This window comes from Octopus bimaculoides, chromosome 6 (genome assembly GCF_046866305.1).
Source record: "Octopus bimaculoides isolate indiv1 chromosome 6, ASM4686630v1, whole genome shotgun sequence".
In the NCBI taxonomy this organism is placed as follows: domain Eukaryota; kingdom Metazoa; phylum Mollusca; class Cephalopoda; order Octopoda; family Octopodidae; genus Octopus; species Octopus bimaculoides.
This window is the reverse complement of record NC_142933.1, coordinates 119,369,648-119,387,083: the sequence shown is the minus strand read 5'-3', so window position 1 is coordinate 119,387,083 and position 17,436 is coordinate 119,369,648. Positions and strand designations below refer to the sequence as shown.

General features: G+C 35.6%; 1 protein-coding gene across 3 annotated transcripts in view; it reads left to right on the top strand.

The window, feature by feature from the left end:
* The first annotated feature begins 103 nt into the window (after positions 1 to 103).
* Positions 104 to 17,436, top strand: part of LOC106873606 (sorting nexin-6) — a 56,750-nt gene continuing 39,417 nt past the window's right edge. For 2 of the 3 annotated variants that reach the window (XM_014921050.3, XM_089354508.1), the window contains exons 1-2: positions 16,774 to 16,799; positions 16,938 to 16,985. In XM_014921050.3, coding sequence (XP_014776536.1) covers positions 16,794 to 16,799; positions 16,938 to 16,985 — 54 coding nt within the window. In that variant the 5' untranslated portion in view covers positions 16,774 to 16,793. Of the gene's footprint in view, positions 200 to 16,773; positions 16,800 to 16,937; positions 16,986 to 17,436 lie in introns of those variants that run through there. The other variant, XM_089354507.1, reaches the window with a different exon arrangement.

The following is a 17,436-nucleotide window of genomic DNA, read 5'->3' as shown; positions in this document are numbered from 1 at the left end:
AGAGAGCAACCAACAACCTGACTTGCACAGTCAATGCTGCACAAAACTTTTAATCTCAAAGTCATTGGTTCAAGCTCCACACTGGGAAGATAATCGATTTTAGGTGCAGACGTAACAAATGAAGCATAGATTTGTGGTTATGAGATTTGGTTTGCAACCATGGGGTTTCAGGTTCAGTCCCATTTGTGCAGAACTGTGGGTAAGTGTCTTCTACTATGGCTTTAGGTTAACCAATGCTTTGTGAGCGAATTTGCTTGGTAGAAACTGTGAAAATCCATCATGTATTTACATCTATCTATCTGTGTGCATGTATATATGTATCTATATGTGTGTACATGTGTTTCCATATGTCTGTGTTTGTCTCTCATCACTTGACAACCAGTGTTAGTTTGTTTATGTCCCTATAAGCTGGTGCTTCATCAAAAAAAGACCATCAGAATAATATCAGACTTAATATGGCCACAGTCCAATGACTTTAACAAGTAAAGATTAATATAACTATCTTATTTAAAATGCAAAGCTACAAATTTTGAGGAAAGGGGTTTAAGATTGGATAAGATTTGTGACTTTCTCAAGGACATCAGCAGAATAGACAGTATAATAGCTACTTGGGTTAGACTGTGGTGGGTGGGGGGAAAGCCTCACAATTGCTAGTGATGTTTATTGTTGGTGGTGGAATTCTAGGGGGTAAAAAAGTAAAAGTCAACATTTTGTACATATAAGAAACTAGAATAATGCCCCCCAGTATTGCCTGGGAAATAAAGAATGCAGATGGTGGCCAATTTGTTAAATGAGAATTATCATAATTCTGCATAAATTTAGAACACAATGTTATATATTATTTGCAACAGATATATGTGTTTCCTTTTTACTTTTTTAATAGTTTTTCACATTTCAATAAGCAACTGTAGAAGGAAGTAACAACACAATGCCAACTATGACAATCTATGCAGCATATTTTCAATATAGTACAGAGAACTGGTTTTAACTAGGAAGTTAAAATCAATTCACAGAATCTCTATGGCATTTGCAACTGATAATTATTGATCATGTACAATTTAATCAATGTTACTCTATTCTTTTCTTTGTAACAGAAAATGGGTAAGCATATTCTGCAAAGCTTGTAGGAATCTTCAGGGTAAGAGACCCCCACCCAAGGACCAGCAACATTTTGTTATGCAGCAGAGTTTTTGGGCTATGCAAAGCATAAAGGCACCTTTTACTTCCCTAAACGATTGGCTTACAGGCATTGTAATGCCTCTCGTTAGGAAAGGCAATGATTTTCAGGATGACATCATTATCATTAACCTAGGCAGTGTCCCTCATCTCCACAACATAAGTATGTTCAGCTTCAATGAACCAGTTTTGAGGTCCACTTGACATGCTACAAATAACTGCAAGATCTCTTCCAAATCATTTTAGGGGCACATTTAATCATGTGGTTCTGAGTACACTGTGCTAAGGAAAAATATGGGATGATCATAGGTCTTGCTCAGTCAGTGCTGATCTGAGATTAAATGCAAATGAACCAGATACACGAAGAGCTTACTTTCAAAACCAGATATATATGCATCAGAATGACTTTTGAGTAATTGAGGAAACAACAACTTAAATCTCTCTGATTCTGATTGGAAGACTAAGATTCATCTCCTGTCTTATATATGGCATCTATCCCAGTATGACTGAAAAACATTTCACATGCATGGAGCTAGCAGCTTGCAGCAGACTGTGTTTTAATGGTTATCATGAAATCGACCAAATATGCACTTATACTGGTTTTGAAAGTAAGCTCCTCATATAGTTTTGTTGCAAACACACACACACATACATATATCTTTTACCTTTTACTTGTTTCAGTCATTTGACTGCAACCATGCTGTGGCATATAATTTATAATTTATAAGATATGGTTTAGAATGTCAATTCAAAAACCCATGGATTCTCAACACTTTGTTAAATGTCACCTCCTGCCCATTTTGTCATTAGTTTTGGCAGGAAAAATAAGTCGAATACTTTTTTTGAATGCACCTTGTGTATATTATCATCATCATTTAACATCCATTGTCCATGTTGATGTGGGTTGGATGGTTTGACCAGAGCTGCATCAGACTCCAGTCTGATTTGGCATAGTTTCTATGGCTGGATGCCCTTCCTAACACCAACCATTTTACAGAGTGTGCTGGATGCTTTTATGTGGCGCTGCACAGGTGCTTTTACGTGGTGCAACATGGGTGCTTTTATGGGGCACACACACATACATGATATTCTGTTTGTAAGACACACATGATGTCCATATTGATGTGGGTTGGTCAGTTTGACCAGAGCTGCACCAGTCTGATTTGGCATCGTTTCAACAGCTGGATGACCTTCCTAACTCTAATCATTTTACAGAGTGTGCTGGGTGCTTTTATGTGGTGCTGCACGGGTGTTTTTACATGATGCTGCATGGGCATTTTTACATGGCGTCACATGGGCACTTTTATGTGACATATATATATAGAGAGAGAGAGCGGGCAGATACAGACACACATATGTGATGTTCTGCTTGTAAGACAGAACACATTAAGATAATGTGATCCCACCCCCTTTCTTTATGATATGTCTGTGTGTTTGTCAGTGAGTGAGTGTGTGTATTGATACCAAGAATTGTTTCCATTTCATGAATGGTTGAAAATTACTTAACTGTATTGTACAATAATAAACAACATTTTTCTATTTTGGGTGTTTGAAGGACCATAAATGAACCATAAGTTATTTTAGGCAAAAAGGCTTGTGTTAAAGTGTATATATTGATGCAATGTACCTTTTTCACTGAAATTGCAGAAGACAGACTTTGAATTTTAGTATTATAAAGATTTATAATTGTTGTGTTATTAAGAATTCTAATTATTATAAAAACCATTCAAAGTTAATCTAGTGAATCTAGATTTACTAGGCTTTTGGCAAACCTCTGATGTAGCATTTAGGGAATTGTTACGAAACCTAACAAGAAACCAAGACATTATGCTAGAAAAAACCTATCAACATAAGTAAACATGAAAAAATGCTAAATTGATAGTGATGCTTATAATTTAGCAGTAGTTATTTCCTCTTCAAATTGACTCTTTGACATTTATAATACTTAAAATGGTAGATATATTGTTGCAGTCATATATATGCTTGTATGTCTGTCTGTCTGTTTGTCTTTTACTTGTGTTAGTCATTTGACTGCGGCCATACTGGTGCATTACTTTGAAGGATTTTAGCCAAAGGAATTGACTTCAGTACTTTTTTCTTTAAAACCTGGCACTTATTCTATTGGTCTCTTTTGCTGAACTGCTATGTTACTGGGATATAAACACACCAACACTGATTGTCAAGTAGTGATGGGGGACAAATACAGGCACAAAGCTGGCATTAAGAAGGGTGTCCAGCTGTAGAAGTTATGCCAGAACAGACAAAAGAACTGAGATGTGTTCAAAGATTATCCAACTTTTTTTTTTCTCCTGTCAAAACTAATGCCATGTGGGCAAAATTTCATGAAGGGTGATGTCACCCTTCATGCACATGTGTGAAAATTTTTGCACCAGTAGACCAGCATCATGCCTAGTACACAGGCATAGTGTGCACTTATCAGATTTTCATTTTCATGCAAGATAACCAAACACATCAATCAGAGACCCTAAACCTATGCCTCATCGTCAGTGATGGTGGTCTTTATAAAGTCTGGGTTGTAGTTTGCACAGTCCAGCATTTCCTGTCCTGAGTAGTTTCCACATGGAGTTTGGGGACGAATTTTGCCAACACTCTCTGCCTGCACAAATCCTCCTTTTGAATAGAATGCACTACTCCTGTGCTTATTCTCATTTCAATTTCCTGCATTATTACATGATCTTCCATGACTATTCACCGATCCTTCTCAAACAGCTCCATGTTTCAGCTTGTTGATGGCCTGCATGAGCATGCCTCACTGTCCACTGAAGTGTGGCCATGTTTGAAGCTGTTGTACCACTCTTTGTTCTAAGTTTTGTCCATGGTATCATTTCCAAAGGACTTTGGTCTTTGCTAAATTAACTGTAATTTCCTTAGATTCCAAAACTTTGCATCCACACCTGAAATTTGCCCTCTAGTTCACATAGTGATTCAGCTATAAGAACAAGGTCATCAGCATAGAAGAGCCAGTTTTAAATTCCTCTGTTATATATTGGAGGGCTGTGATAAACAAGAGGGGCCTGAAAACTGATCCTTGGTGAACTCCTACTTGTATATTAAATTCATTGATTTTTTCATTGCTGACCTTCACCTTACTGACAGCATCCCTGTACAGCTCTCACCAACCACTCATCTATCCCTAGCTTCCGCAATGACCACCTTGATGAGGGAGTGTGGGACTCTATCAAAGGCTTTCTCCAACTCAACTGAAGCCAAGTACAGAGGTTTATTCTTGGCTAAATGCTTCCTCTGAAGTTGCCTTTCCAGGAATATAACACGAGTAGTGCTTCTCCCTGGCACAAAACTGAACTACATTTCATACAGGCCTCTGTCTGTCTGTCATTGTATATATATACATGTGTGTATGTATATATATATATATATATATATATATAAATACGTGTATGTGTGTGTGTATATATATGTATATATATATATATATATATATATATATATATATATATATATATATATATATATATATATATATATATATACATACATATATATGTGTGTGTGTTTATATACACACACACAAGGAAATTATATCACCAGTTTAAAAGAAAAACATGACTTCCTGAGCTCTTCAGATTATTTTCTCTTACCAAAAGGTTGGGTGTTTGTTTGCTTGATCAAATGGTATGGATATCCTGTGACTAGTTTAAAAAATGAGTTAAATTTCTTTTTCAAGAACATTACACAATGCCTGTCTACTTGTAATTTAAGAACTTTTATGGCAAAATCTAATGCTATGCTGCCTAGAACCACTTCCAGCAAATTTCAAAAAGTTTATTTCTTTTTATAATGCTCATGGAAAACTGTTCATCTCAGTTTTTATGCTTCTCTTTGTTTCCAAAATGGCACCTTCCTCCATCCACAGCAATTTTAATCCCGGGCCTGTTCCCTTGGTATGACCACGCACTCAACTATTTGTGCCTCCACAAAAAGTATGTTAGCAGTCTTTTAAAATAACAACTGGTGTTTCTAATTGGACACCATACAAATAGGCCAAACTCAAGTTGAATTTATTTGAGAAAATATTGCAGAAAATGTATTTAAAATAGAAAATTACTACAGCAAATTTGGACATTAATAAATACACATTTCCAGCTTAAGCCAATATCATTTTGGTTGCTATTTCTAGCAAGTCAAATGACCACTTAGTGGCTCCCTCATTGGCTTGTCCAACTTGAAAAGGTACTGGAACCTATTGTCAGCTCTACAAAGACTGACAAACAGAATTGTGCCTTTCCCAGGGACACAGCAGTATAGTTGTATTTGAACCAGTAACAACATGGTCCATAGTAGAGTTCTCAAACTTTACAGCTATTTATTTTCCAAACCTCTCCCCCCCACCACGCCATTTCACATATGCATACATCAACATACAGTAAATATATAGTTGCCAGATGTGCTTGAAATCACAACTTGGTTTCTTAAGTAAGTGAAGGACACATTGGATAGCATTTGGGATGGCCATGGCTGGAAAGCTTTTGACCTTCAGATCGGAAGTTAAGATTATATATTTGTTGAACTATTGGGTTATATTCACAGTTTTTCTTAATCAGAATTGTTAATGGGTGACAATAATGTCCAGATAAACCCAGTTTGATACAACTGGTTTTCTGGCACTGTCACCCAAGAAAATATGCATCACTTTTAAAATATTGTTTCTACTTATAGAGGTGCCCACTTAAAGTTAAGTGGACAAGGCAGTCGACACTTGGTGTCTCCATTATGGATAACATGAAATGCTGGCAACAGGATATGAACACTATCTTTTTTTTGGTTGGGTGTCTGCTACTCTATGCTCTTAGCCATTCATAGTTCTTATACACATATCTACATTTTTCTTGGTTTAAATTAACCTTCAAGATCTTGCCAGTTAGCTTTGAGCAGGAATCATATCCCACAAAGGGATAATATCTATCCAATATACTGCTGGAAGAATACGCAATTATTATTACACTAGTGTTTTCTCATTGCATGGCAATTTACATTACCAAGTGCAATAAATGGGTGTGGGTAAAAAGTAATTTTACCATTAATTTATATAGCAATAAGAAAATGGAGGGGATTAATAGGTGGTATTCATCAACTTGCAGACATTGTATTATGTCAATTTACCTGTTTATATATACATATATGTGTGTGTATATATATATATATATATATATATATATATATATATATATATATATATATGTGTGTGTGTGTGTGTGTGTGTGTGTGTGTGTGTATATGTATATATATATGCATATATATGTATATATATATCCCTATATAGATATACACACACACATATATACATACGTTTATAAGTACATTTTAAGAAGACTTAAATATGAAAGTGAGTTAATTGCATGTTCATATAAAGTTTGAAGTTTGACATGTTGTTCCATGGACATATCTGTGAAATGACTCATATCCTTTGCTTGACTCTTAATTATGTTAGTCATTGCAATTTTCTGTCTGTTTTATCATCATCATCATTATTATTATTATTATTATTATTATTATTATTATTATTATCATCATCATTATTATTATTATTATACCTAAGAGTGATTGTGTGAGAATATGGTGAGATAAGGTAATGGATATTAGATTTTTTTAGATGTCTATTTTCCGTCCCTGTTTTCTCTCAGGTTTTATTCAATTCATGAAATATTATTTCAATTTATTTCCTGATATTCAGGAAATACAGGGCCATAGAAACTACTTGACGAGTCAACTTATTCAATTCTTTTTTTGTTGTCATATTTTCTGAGAAACAATGGAAGCATTTGTCTAGTATTTCATTATTTTGTCTATTTCAGGAAAGATTAATGACTAAAGTTTGCTGTGCAACCATAAATCCTTTGAGTGATGGCAGTGGAAGCACTCAAACAATGGATTTTCCAGAAATAGGATATTTTCTGATGGGATATAAGCTATTCCCAAGGACCTAGAAATGCACAAACACACATTCTCTCTTAAAAGTACAGTTTTTGGTTCTAAGCATTAGCATAGCTGGGGTGGGGGTGGGGGGCGGTCCACCTTGGGCAGCAGTTTTAAAGGGGCACTACTTTTGGGTCTACTGTAGGTAATATGTGTTTTTGTGGGGTCCAGGGTTGGGAAACAGAAGGGCTGCCCCAGGTGGCACACTTTCTAGCTACGCTAGAGATTCTGAGATAATTGTTTCTAACATCAGCACAAGGCCTACAATTCTGAGGGGAGTAGAGTTGTCAGTTATATCAACCCCAGTATTTGATTTTTACTTGAATATTATCATGCCCAGAAGAATGAAGAGCTAAGATGACCTCACTGGGATTTGAACTCAGAATGTAATGACTCAGAACAAATATAATGAAGCATTCTTTCTGAAGTACTTCCATAACAACCAACATTAATTCTATTGTAAATTGACATCTAAGCAACATCAGCATTACTGTTTACTTGTTTATGTATACAATTATCTAATGACATCATTATGAGCTATGGAGTTTTACGAGTTTGCTTCAGAGCTATATTGTTTTAAGTTCAATCTTACTGCATAACACTTTAGTCTTTTATTATTGCCTTTGGTTGATTAATATCTTATAAGTGATAATTGGGGGATAGAAACTGCATGAAAGCCCACTGTATGTTCATATATACTAATATAATTGTTACATTCCTTTGTCATATAAAACAGTTAACACTATTTAACAGAGACTGTGAAAATAAGAATTGGTCCCTATAATTGGCTAAAATCCCTTAAAGGCAGTGCTTCAACATGATCCCAATTGGCATAACTATAAGCGGCAAGAGAAAACTACATTTGTACATTTGTTTCAGATACTAACCAGAGAGATATGAAAATTTCACAATAAACAGTTGGTCATTTCACAAGAAAAAAGTTGTTCATGTGCAGAGGATTAGCAGAATTATAGATTGGAACACTTTGCTGGAAAATAATTACTTGGAGACATTTAGCATTATAATTCATAGAAATGCTTTTGTTCACAAACTTAGGGGAGCCTCTAATCTCTGCCGGATACTCCTTCAAAATATGGGATGGTCACAGCTTTGATCACAGGTCTTCTCAAACAGAGTTGGCCTGGAGCTAAACAACAACAGCAACAAACTATTAATATTAATGTTCTTAAAAATCAAATATCATTCGGGGAAAAGTGTGAATATCATCAAAGACCACTACTTAATAATTCTAATTTTTGGCAAATGAGGTATGGAAAGTGAGAAGGTTGTGTTATTTTAAAGGTATATTAACAGGCAGCTGCTTCAGAGAGAACAAAGTATCCTTACCATGTGTTTAGAGGGATCGCATTATAATGAAGTCTTATCGTTATTAATGACTAGTTTAAAAGTCTCACTCTGTGTGGACTTTCAAGGTAGCTCCTGTGGAGGGCTAATTGGACCTGTGACCAAAAACTAAAAAGAGCTAAAATAGCATGACTATAATATGTCTATTATGACTATATGTCCCAGTGGTCTTTGCTCAGAGGTTAAGGATGGATGAGAATTAATTCTGTAATGCAATCATTCTATTGTTCCAGTCCCAAGTTGAATTCCAACCATTGACCAATTTGTCCCAAAGTTCTTATCTTGATGTAATGTTAATGAAGTGAATGTCATTTATCTCCTCATTGACCTCTGATGTCATCTGACAAACACCAACCAAGATGGCATAAATCAGCCAAGCTTTACCTGCTAGAAATAGCAATCCAAATGCTTTTACATCAGATCCCAGTGCTTGATGTTCAAGAACCAAATGAAGGGCAGATTTTCAATCTTGGAATCATCCTGATTCCAAAGTCAGAACTAACATATTTAATATGATGAATCAAGAATTGTTTATTAATTAAAATTACACATGCAGTGAGGAAGAAGCCTCATTAGCTTATTGATTAATTGTGGTCAAGATAGACTGTGGTCAGTGAGTCATTGTAATTATTAGTGTAGATACAAATCAGGTGCTAACATGAATGTGCGTTATGAAGTTCATTGCATGACAATGTGGTTTTGGATTTCATCCAATTATCTATGTTTCTCAGATTTTGGGACAAGGAGTTCCCTGATAGAAGAAGACATGGAAAAGAATGGTAAGATCAGATGTCAGCATATTGGACCCTACATGTCAATGGAGACAGGAAGAGATGAAAGGAAACCCACTGTACTACAAGAGCATCCATTTCATTCCAGAATGGAAGTGAATGTGATATTTTCTTTCCAATTATGAAACAAGAGTTTTGTTTGTGTTTTTTTTTTTTTTTTTTTTTTCCTGTGGAAACACTCCACTGGTAATTGATCTGTTTATTTACAAGTGCTGCCTGATTCTGGCAGAGAGTCAGATGTAAAACAACTTGACTGTACTTTGGCTGAAAGTAGTGGCATATCATGTGATTTGCTGGCAGAGAGACTTTCATAATATGTGTTCAGTTAAAACCATGTGAGGCATGCTAAATTATCATTTAATCTGAGAGAAGAACCAGCATGACAGTTATTTGTAAGCATTGGTATGGCATGACAGAGCTCCAAAAACATAGCCAGTTGTTAAATGTGGCAGATATCTTGTAGTGAAAGGATGTTGTTATTTTGGCAAAAGCAGTCTTCAGGAAATGTCTACATAATGTTACCTCATGATCTCTTGAATCTTATCAAAGGAAAATCAGAACTGGTTTAATTACAGAGATAGTACCTCAGTTTCTCAAATGGTAGGAAATAATATTTTATTAAGGTGAAATTTCTCAAGTCTGTCCATAACACATCTCATAAACCTTGCTTCAAACAGAATGAATACAGGTACCACATTCATTAAAGGTACATAGAATTTCCAAATCACTGCCTTTGACCAAATGTCTGCAAGCTGTAGGTATGTTTGATTAGAGTTCTTCTGGATTTGTACACAACGCACTCAAATATCCTTCACACATGTGGTGGGGGTGTGTGTACTTACAGATACACTGATCTTTACTTTATTCTGTTTTTTTTTCTTCTTTTTTGAAGTTTATTTTTATCTTGGAAAAATAATTTAGTTTTCAGTGTTATTTGTATCTTCTCACACTAGTAACCTAATTGTGATGATTCAGAAAATTACAGTAGAATATATTTATATATATATTCAGTGTGTCAGCTGCTTCTTCTAAACAACAGCAAAATATATTCTGAGTGAGAAAACATTTAAAGAAAAATTGGAAATAAAAAATCATAAATATATTTATAGAAGTTAAAAATATCAAAGTAAAATGAAGTCCTATCAAATGCTTAAACACAAAGACAGAACAGCTGCTGCTTTGAGTATTTCGGCCTATATTAACTACATTACTATGGATATAGAATCCAAGATATATTATAATGAGCTGAAGATATAAATGGTAACTTATAAATGGTAATTGAGAAGGTGTGTTTTACATTTAAGATGCAGCTGGTTTGGTTTGTAATTTAACATTTCAGTATGTTTTTCTAATGCTGTTCCTGTCATGTCTTAATAAATGGATATATTTATAGATGAAATGAAGGTGAATATATCTGGGGAAAAAAGTATTTGCATGTTAGGAAAACAAACAAATAAACAAATCTGCAGCTGTAAAAGCTTGTAAGATGGTAATTACTGGATTAACAAAGACAGCAGAAGACTGATGCATTTTTTGGATTAACTAATTAACTAAGTTAAAAGGAGAAGAAAATAACTAATATTGACAGGTTAAAGAAAAAATATAAACTGAGTATCTTAAACAAATTCTAATATATAGTTAATTATAAGCATAAAAGTGTGTTTGATGAAACCTTTTAAAAGCCATACTGAGAGCATGAATTTAGAGTGTATCAGAAAAGAAGCTGACATGTGGCAGATCATGTCCTACCCTGACACTTTGTTGTGTCTGTAACCAAAGCATTTAACTCTCAAATGGCTCAGACAACGTATCGGTGAATAAGTATCACAAGTATAAATGTCTCAGTTCAGTCAAAAGTGGCAGCACTGTAAAACTGACAAGTGTTGCAATTAATTTACCTTTAGATCTGAAGAAGCCACTCATGTTCTCAGCAACAGACTAAAGACTCTAATTGTCTTGACTCACAATGCCACTGACTCTAAATCCTGGGTGTGACCATGTGATTTTGTTGTTACTGTTAAACCATGCCATCCTTCACTTGAGAAGTCATATCTACAACATTATTCAGTGTCCCTCCCTTTTCAAAACAGTAGGGTGTACTTTGAGGAAATTTTGCTACCGTTTCTAGCAGTTTGAACGATCCTATAGAGAGTCTCTTGTTGCATGTGTTGACTTAAGGAAAACAATATACAAATATCTAGGCAAACTGTTGGTGTATATTCTCCATCAAGATTAAGTAAGGCTGTGTGGTCAAGAAATTCACTTCTCAATTAAATGGCTTTCAGGTCAATTCCACAGCACAGCACTTTGGGCAAATAGACTTGGATCAGTCAAAATTTTCTGAGTGAAATTTGATTGATGGAAACTGTATGGAAGCCCATTGGAAAGACTTTTCCTGTTCCTGAATAGATGTTATTTGTCACCCACTTTAACACCGACATATGACTCTTCGGTGCTTTTTGTGGGTTTCACTCTTTTGGAAGCATACAAGTTAAGCTTCAAGTAAGAAGATAACATCCTCAGTTCCTCACATCAGTCTTGGAGGCCCTGGAAATGGTTATGGGCACTGCTTTTCTTCGCATGACTCAGCTATTAATAATAAATAAAAAAAAGCAACTCCAATCCTTTAACATTTAAACTGGTCATATTTGACTCAAATATTCTACCTGTTCAAAGTAATCAGATCCAGCTTCTCTCACCTACCCTACAATGTCATTCTAAAAATAAACAACCGCATCAACAAAATCTTGATGCTATAAGATAATGCATAGTTAGTTCCAAATAATGTGAATAAACCTGCATTACACGTGACGGAGTAATTTGAATGCTAAAGGGTTAAGCTAAAGCAGCCTGAAAATTTCCCAAATTATTTATCAAATGTTTTTGGTGCAAATCTAATTCCATAATTCTCTTAATTCTCTTCCTTTTTTCTTTATCTCTTAGCTTGTCTTTTATTTTTTACTTGTTTCAATCACTGGACTGTGGCCATGCTAGGGGACTATCTCAAAGGGTTTTTCAGCAACATGAACTGACCCCAGTATTTAATTTTTTAAAGCCTGGTACTTACTCTATTGGTCTCTTTTGCTGAACCATTAGGTTATGGGGATGTAAACAAACCAACACTGGTTGTCAAGTGTGGGAGGAAATAAAAACACAAAGACACACATATATGTATATGTATGTATGTATGTATATATATATATATATATATATATATATATATATATATATATATATATATATATATATATCTCATGGGGTCCTTTCAGTTTCATTATATCAAATCTCCACAAAGACCTTTGGTCAGCTTGCAACTCATGTAGAAGACACTTGCCCAAGGTGCCACACAGTAGGACTGAACTTGGAAACATTTGTTTGGGAAGCAAACTTCTTACCACACAGACGTGCCTTTGCCTGTATATGTATGATTACATTTGTGTTCATTTGTTAAGTTTACATCCATGAGCACCAAACGTGTCAGTATTCTACAGAAAATAAAGGAATTCTTGAATGCAGGATGGCTGTGAATACAGCTTGGAAAATCAGGTAAATACCCTTTGGTCATCTTTTCCTGTCTTCTGAAGTGTACGTATACCTGATTGTCTGAGCTGTCTTTACAGCCATCCTGCATTCAAGAATTTCTTTATTGTCTGTAGAATATATATATATATCTGGGGTATATATTCTGGGTGTGCTAGGTGTGTGCTGCACACCCATTGAAAATGGCAAATTCATTATAAATATTCACTTTACTCATTGATTTAATCAAGAATCTTAATGGTAAACCATTGTTATACCCTTGCTTGAAAATTGGTGGGATCGGGTGTGGCAGCACACTCAATACAACAACCACCATATGCTACTCATATATACGTGTATGTATGTATGTGTGTATGTATGTACACCCATGCCCGCATGAAACACAGATGATAATGAAGAGAATGACATATGGCAGACTTTTACACAGCTTTCATCTACCAAATTCACTCACTGTAGAATGGTCAGCTTGGGGTTGTAGTAGATGACATTTGTACTGAATGCAAAAGCATCGTTTTGAAGCAAACTTCCTAACTACATTCATGGATATATATTTAAATTTTATTTTCAGTGTTTACTCTTTTGAATTCATATGTGTATAACATATACCCCATTGAGTATTCAACAAACTTTGGTTCACATTCTATAAAACAGCATGAAAACACCAGTTACCCATTAATGAAAAGATTAACTTGTACATGAAGATGAAAATATAAAAAGAAATGGATTTTACTTACAAGCTGAGAAATCTCGTCCAAACTTACACAACTGTTGTACTGAATTTGCCTGTCTGGACAATCTATTCTCTAATTAATATCTTTATATATTGTATTAGCTGAATGCCTAGACACTGAGCAGCTTCTACGTTTTGTATCATTTCCTTGATACTTCCTATTTACACATGACTGATTTATGGCATTGACCTTCCAAATGTAAATCACTTCCTTTCTTCTGCTCAAAGTCTGTGACTCCTGTTCTTTTGTATTTCTGATTAGTCAGAGAGACAAACACTCCTTCAACAACAGCTGAACTTACACCAGTTAAGTTGTGCCTGCTCACTTTGGGAACTATGCATTAGCTTTTATACTGGAAGTAGCAAAATTAAAAATAGCGCATAATAATCTCTGTCATAACATCTACTAATTAGCAATTATCATTTCCCAGTCTGAAAAAAGAGAATGAATGGCCATCTCAGGCCAGTATTAGGGTATTCAGCACCCTGGGCCAGTCGTACAGAGTGCTCTCTCATTCTCTGTTATGGCTGTTTGGTGAATACTGCCAAAAGCAGTAACTTATGACATATATGAGAGGGTACCCAAAAGTAACCGGAAGCATTCTCTGTAGTACAAGCCTGTTGTAGTTTGTGCTTCCACCGCTAGAAGCCACTTGATGCAACACTCGGGCATTGGTCTGCTGACTGGCAGCATTGGCTTCAGTCTTACTGGCCGTGTCATTGTTTTGCAGTGCTTCTCCCTTCTTCATTGACTTTTGCAATGGTTGAAACAAAGGAACAATGTGCTTCTGTGAAATTCCATTTTCTACTGGAGAAAACAGCAGCTGAAACAGTTGTCATGCTTCAAACAGCTTACAAGTATGCTGCCATGAGCAAAAGACAAGTTTATGAGTGGTTTTCATGCTTTATGAATGGTCACTTTTTTTTTTTGAAGACCAACCTTGTTTAGAGTGACTATCAACCTCTCAAACAAATGGACAAAGTCTTAGACATAGAACAAATAACAATGACCTCATAAACATATTAGAAAGTAAAGTAAAAGTGAATAAAATCATATTTTAATGGACATAAGGTCACTAATAAGATGTAATTAAATGTGTATTTATATACAATAAACATTCACATGTGCAAAACGGATTAGTAAAATTGACTGAAATAGATCTGTAATACTGTATTCTATAAATATTAATATAACCGTAGTTTCCTCATTCACTCGATGGAGAAGGGATCAGGCTGTCACTGAGTGGTGGTTCAATATCTGGTGCATGTCGAGCACCTTTGCGGGTGTCAACACAGCCAATGCACGACCCTTTGTCGAGAACAGTGTTGGTCGAGGGGTTTGACTGGGACGGTATGTCTGTCAAACGGTAACGCAGGTGTCCCAAGGCGAGCTCAGCATGGATGGAAACCACGCATCGAATAAAAGGGCAACAGCTTGCTCGATCTCAATTTTCAGTACAAATATAGACTGTGAAAGCGTGGCCCATCGATCCTTTCCGAACAGTGGCGAGCTATGGATCTGTTGAGAAGTGTCAGTAACGTAACCACAGGGATAACTGGCTGGTGGCAGCCAAGTGTTGGCAGCTATGTCACTTTTTAATCCTTTGACATTGGCTCTTCCTATCATTGCAAAGCAGAATTTGCAGCATTGGATTGTTTACCCACTAACGGGGAATGTTAGTAGGGATTGGACCATCGTGAGACAGGTTAGTTTTATTCTACCGATGCATCTTGTGTACACGGCACCCCGAGTCACGTTGGGGGTTTAGTGCACGGCAGCAGCGGTGCACTCACGTGTTGTCATTCATGTTGAATATTCTGAAAAAAACATGCTTGGCCATGGGGAAATATCGTCTTGAATGGAAACAGGTGAGGGTTGGCAGCAGGAACGGCATCTGGACATAAGAAATGCCCCTCTATAAAACTCTGACCCATTCAAGCATGGAAAAGTGTTCGTTAAAACGATGATGATTGTGCGCATGTGTGGGTGGGGGGGGTGTCAGAAAATCAAATAACAGCAAGAGAATTTTGTTTTGTAGTTTTTAACCAAGGAAAACGTATTATAATTTCTAATGTAAGGGAAATAATTATAAAGGTAAATCAAGAAATAGCATAGGAACTTTAAAATAATTCAGTCCAGAGCTGGGGGATGCTGTGGAATTTTTTATTATTTCATTCTTGGATTCTTCTAAATCCAGTCAGGTCATGTTCGATCGATATTTTTTTCGTCCGTCTTCAGGTGCATTGTAAAGTGTGTTGTTGCAAATGATAAAATATTCTACATTATTTACATTTGACGGATATTTGTCTTCATCTTGTTTGTTGTTAACACAACGTTTCGGCTGATATTCCCTCCAGCCTTCATCAGGTGTCTTGGGGGAATTTCGAACCTGAGTTCTCATTCCTAAGGTATTTTTCGATGTTGTTGTTGCTGTTGTTGTTGTTGTTATTATTATTATTATTATTATTATTATTATTATTATTATTATTCAGGTCACTGCCTGGAATCGAACTCGTAATCTTGGTGTTAGTAGCCTGTGCTCTTAACCACTACGCCATATGCACCTGATGAAGGCTGGAGGGTATATCAGCCGAAACGTTGTGTTAACAACAAACAAGATAAGGACAAATATCCATCACATGTAAATAATGTACATAATTCCTCATCTCTATAACTGGATAAAATATTTTGTTTGTTAAATTATTTCTTATTCCATAAAGATCAAGACAATGTTATGAACACTTGATATTAAATAAAGGTTCATTGGCAAAATAGAGCATAGAACAAATGCTTTGCGATGAATTGTTATGACATATTTTTCCTTTTGAGTTCAAATCGCGCCTTTTATTTATGTGGTGGTTGGGTCTACAAATATGTTCTAGCGGAATAATGAGGTCAGTCTAATCGACTGCATTCACTCTCCAAATACTCGTATACTATCCCTGTCTAAAAACCAGATGTATTTAGATCAACTCTTTACAGACTGAGTTCAGACGTGGTGAGATCAACTTTCATTCCGACGAAAATCGATAATATAAAGTAATCAGTCCAGTACAAAAGTCGATTTATATTCCTTTTTTTTTTTGCATCTTAGATATGAATGGAATAATAGATTGCAGAAGATAAAAAGCTTTATTCAGTACGAAAGCATGGCGCACAATTGTGTAATGTTGATATTCGATCGCTGCTGTCTTTACTCAATTGTTAAATCACGTGTCATAATTGTCGGGCAGCCATGATGGTGGGTGGATGTCGGCTCCGATCGACTTTCTCTTACTTTTTCTCATCATTTCTTATTATTTCTGACAATTTAATCTCATTGAAGCCTGATGCTTTACCCTATATTCAAATTCGTATTCACGTTTTTCTTTTCCTTTAGGACGGACTAGATGACAGTCCCGACCTTTTAGGCGGTGATCAGAACAAGGTAAGCACTTCTCTCTTCATTTCAAACCATTTGTTATTGAAGACGAAGACAGTAATTGATTGATTGATAAACTTTTCCTCTTCACTTTACAACTGTTTCTTTATTACCGTTTCCTTTCAAGCGACAGGAAACGGGCCGTCTTCACGTTCCTAACTTTTTATACCTCTTTCTCCGAGCCTTGTCGTCGAGTCCTTCCTCTGAGGGTCAATATTTTCACTCCCTCTTTTGTAAAACTCGAATTATTTTCAGTCAAAAATTGATGTTAATACATTTCAGTCTTATTTTATGTTTATTAATATTAAATGCAGTTTCGATTCTCGCTAGTACTGAATATGATTTTTTATTCACACCCCCTACATGTGATATATAATATATTTGTCCATGTGACTTGTATAACTGACATTGATGATACATTAATAAAAAGAAATTTAATGATTGTCAGAAGTAGTTT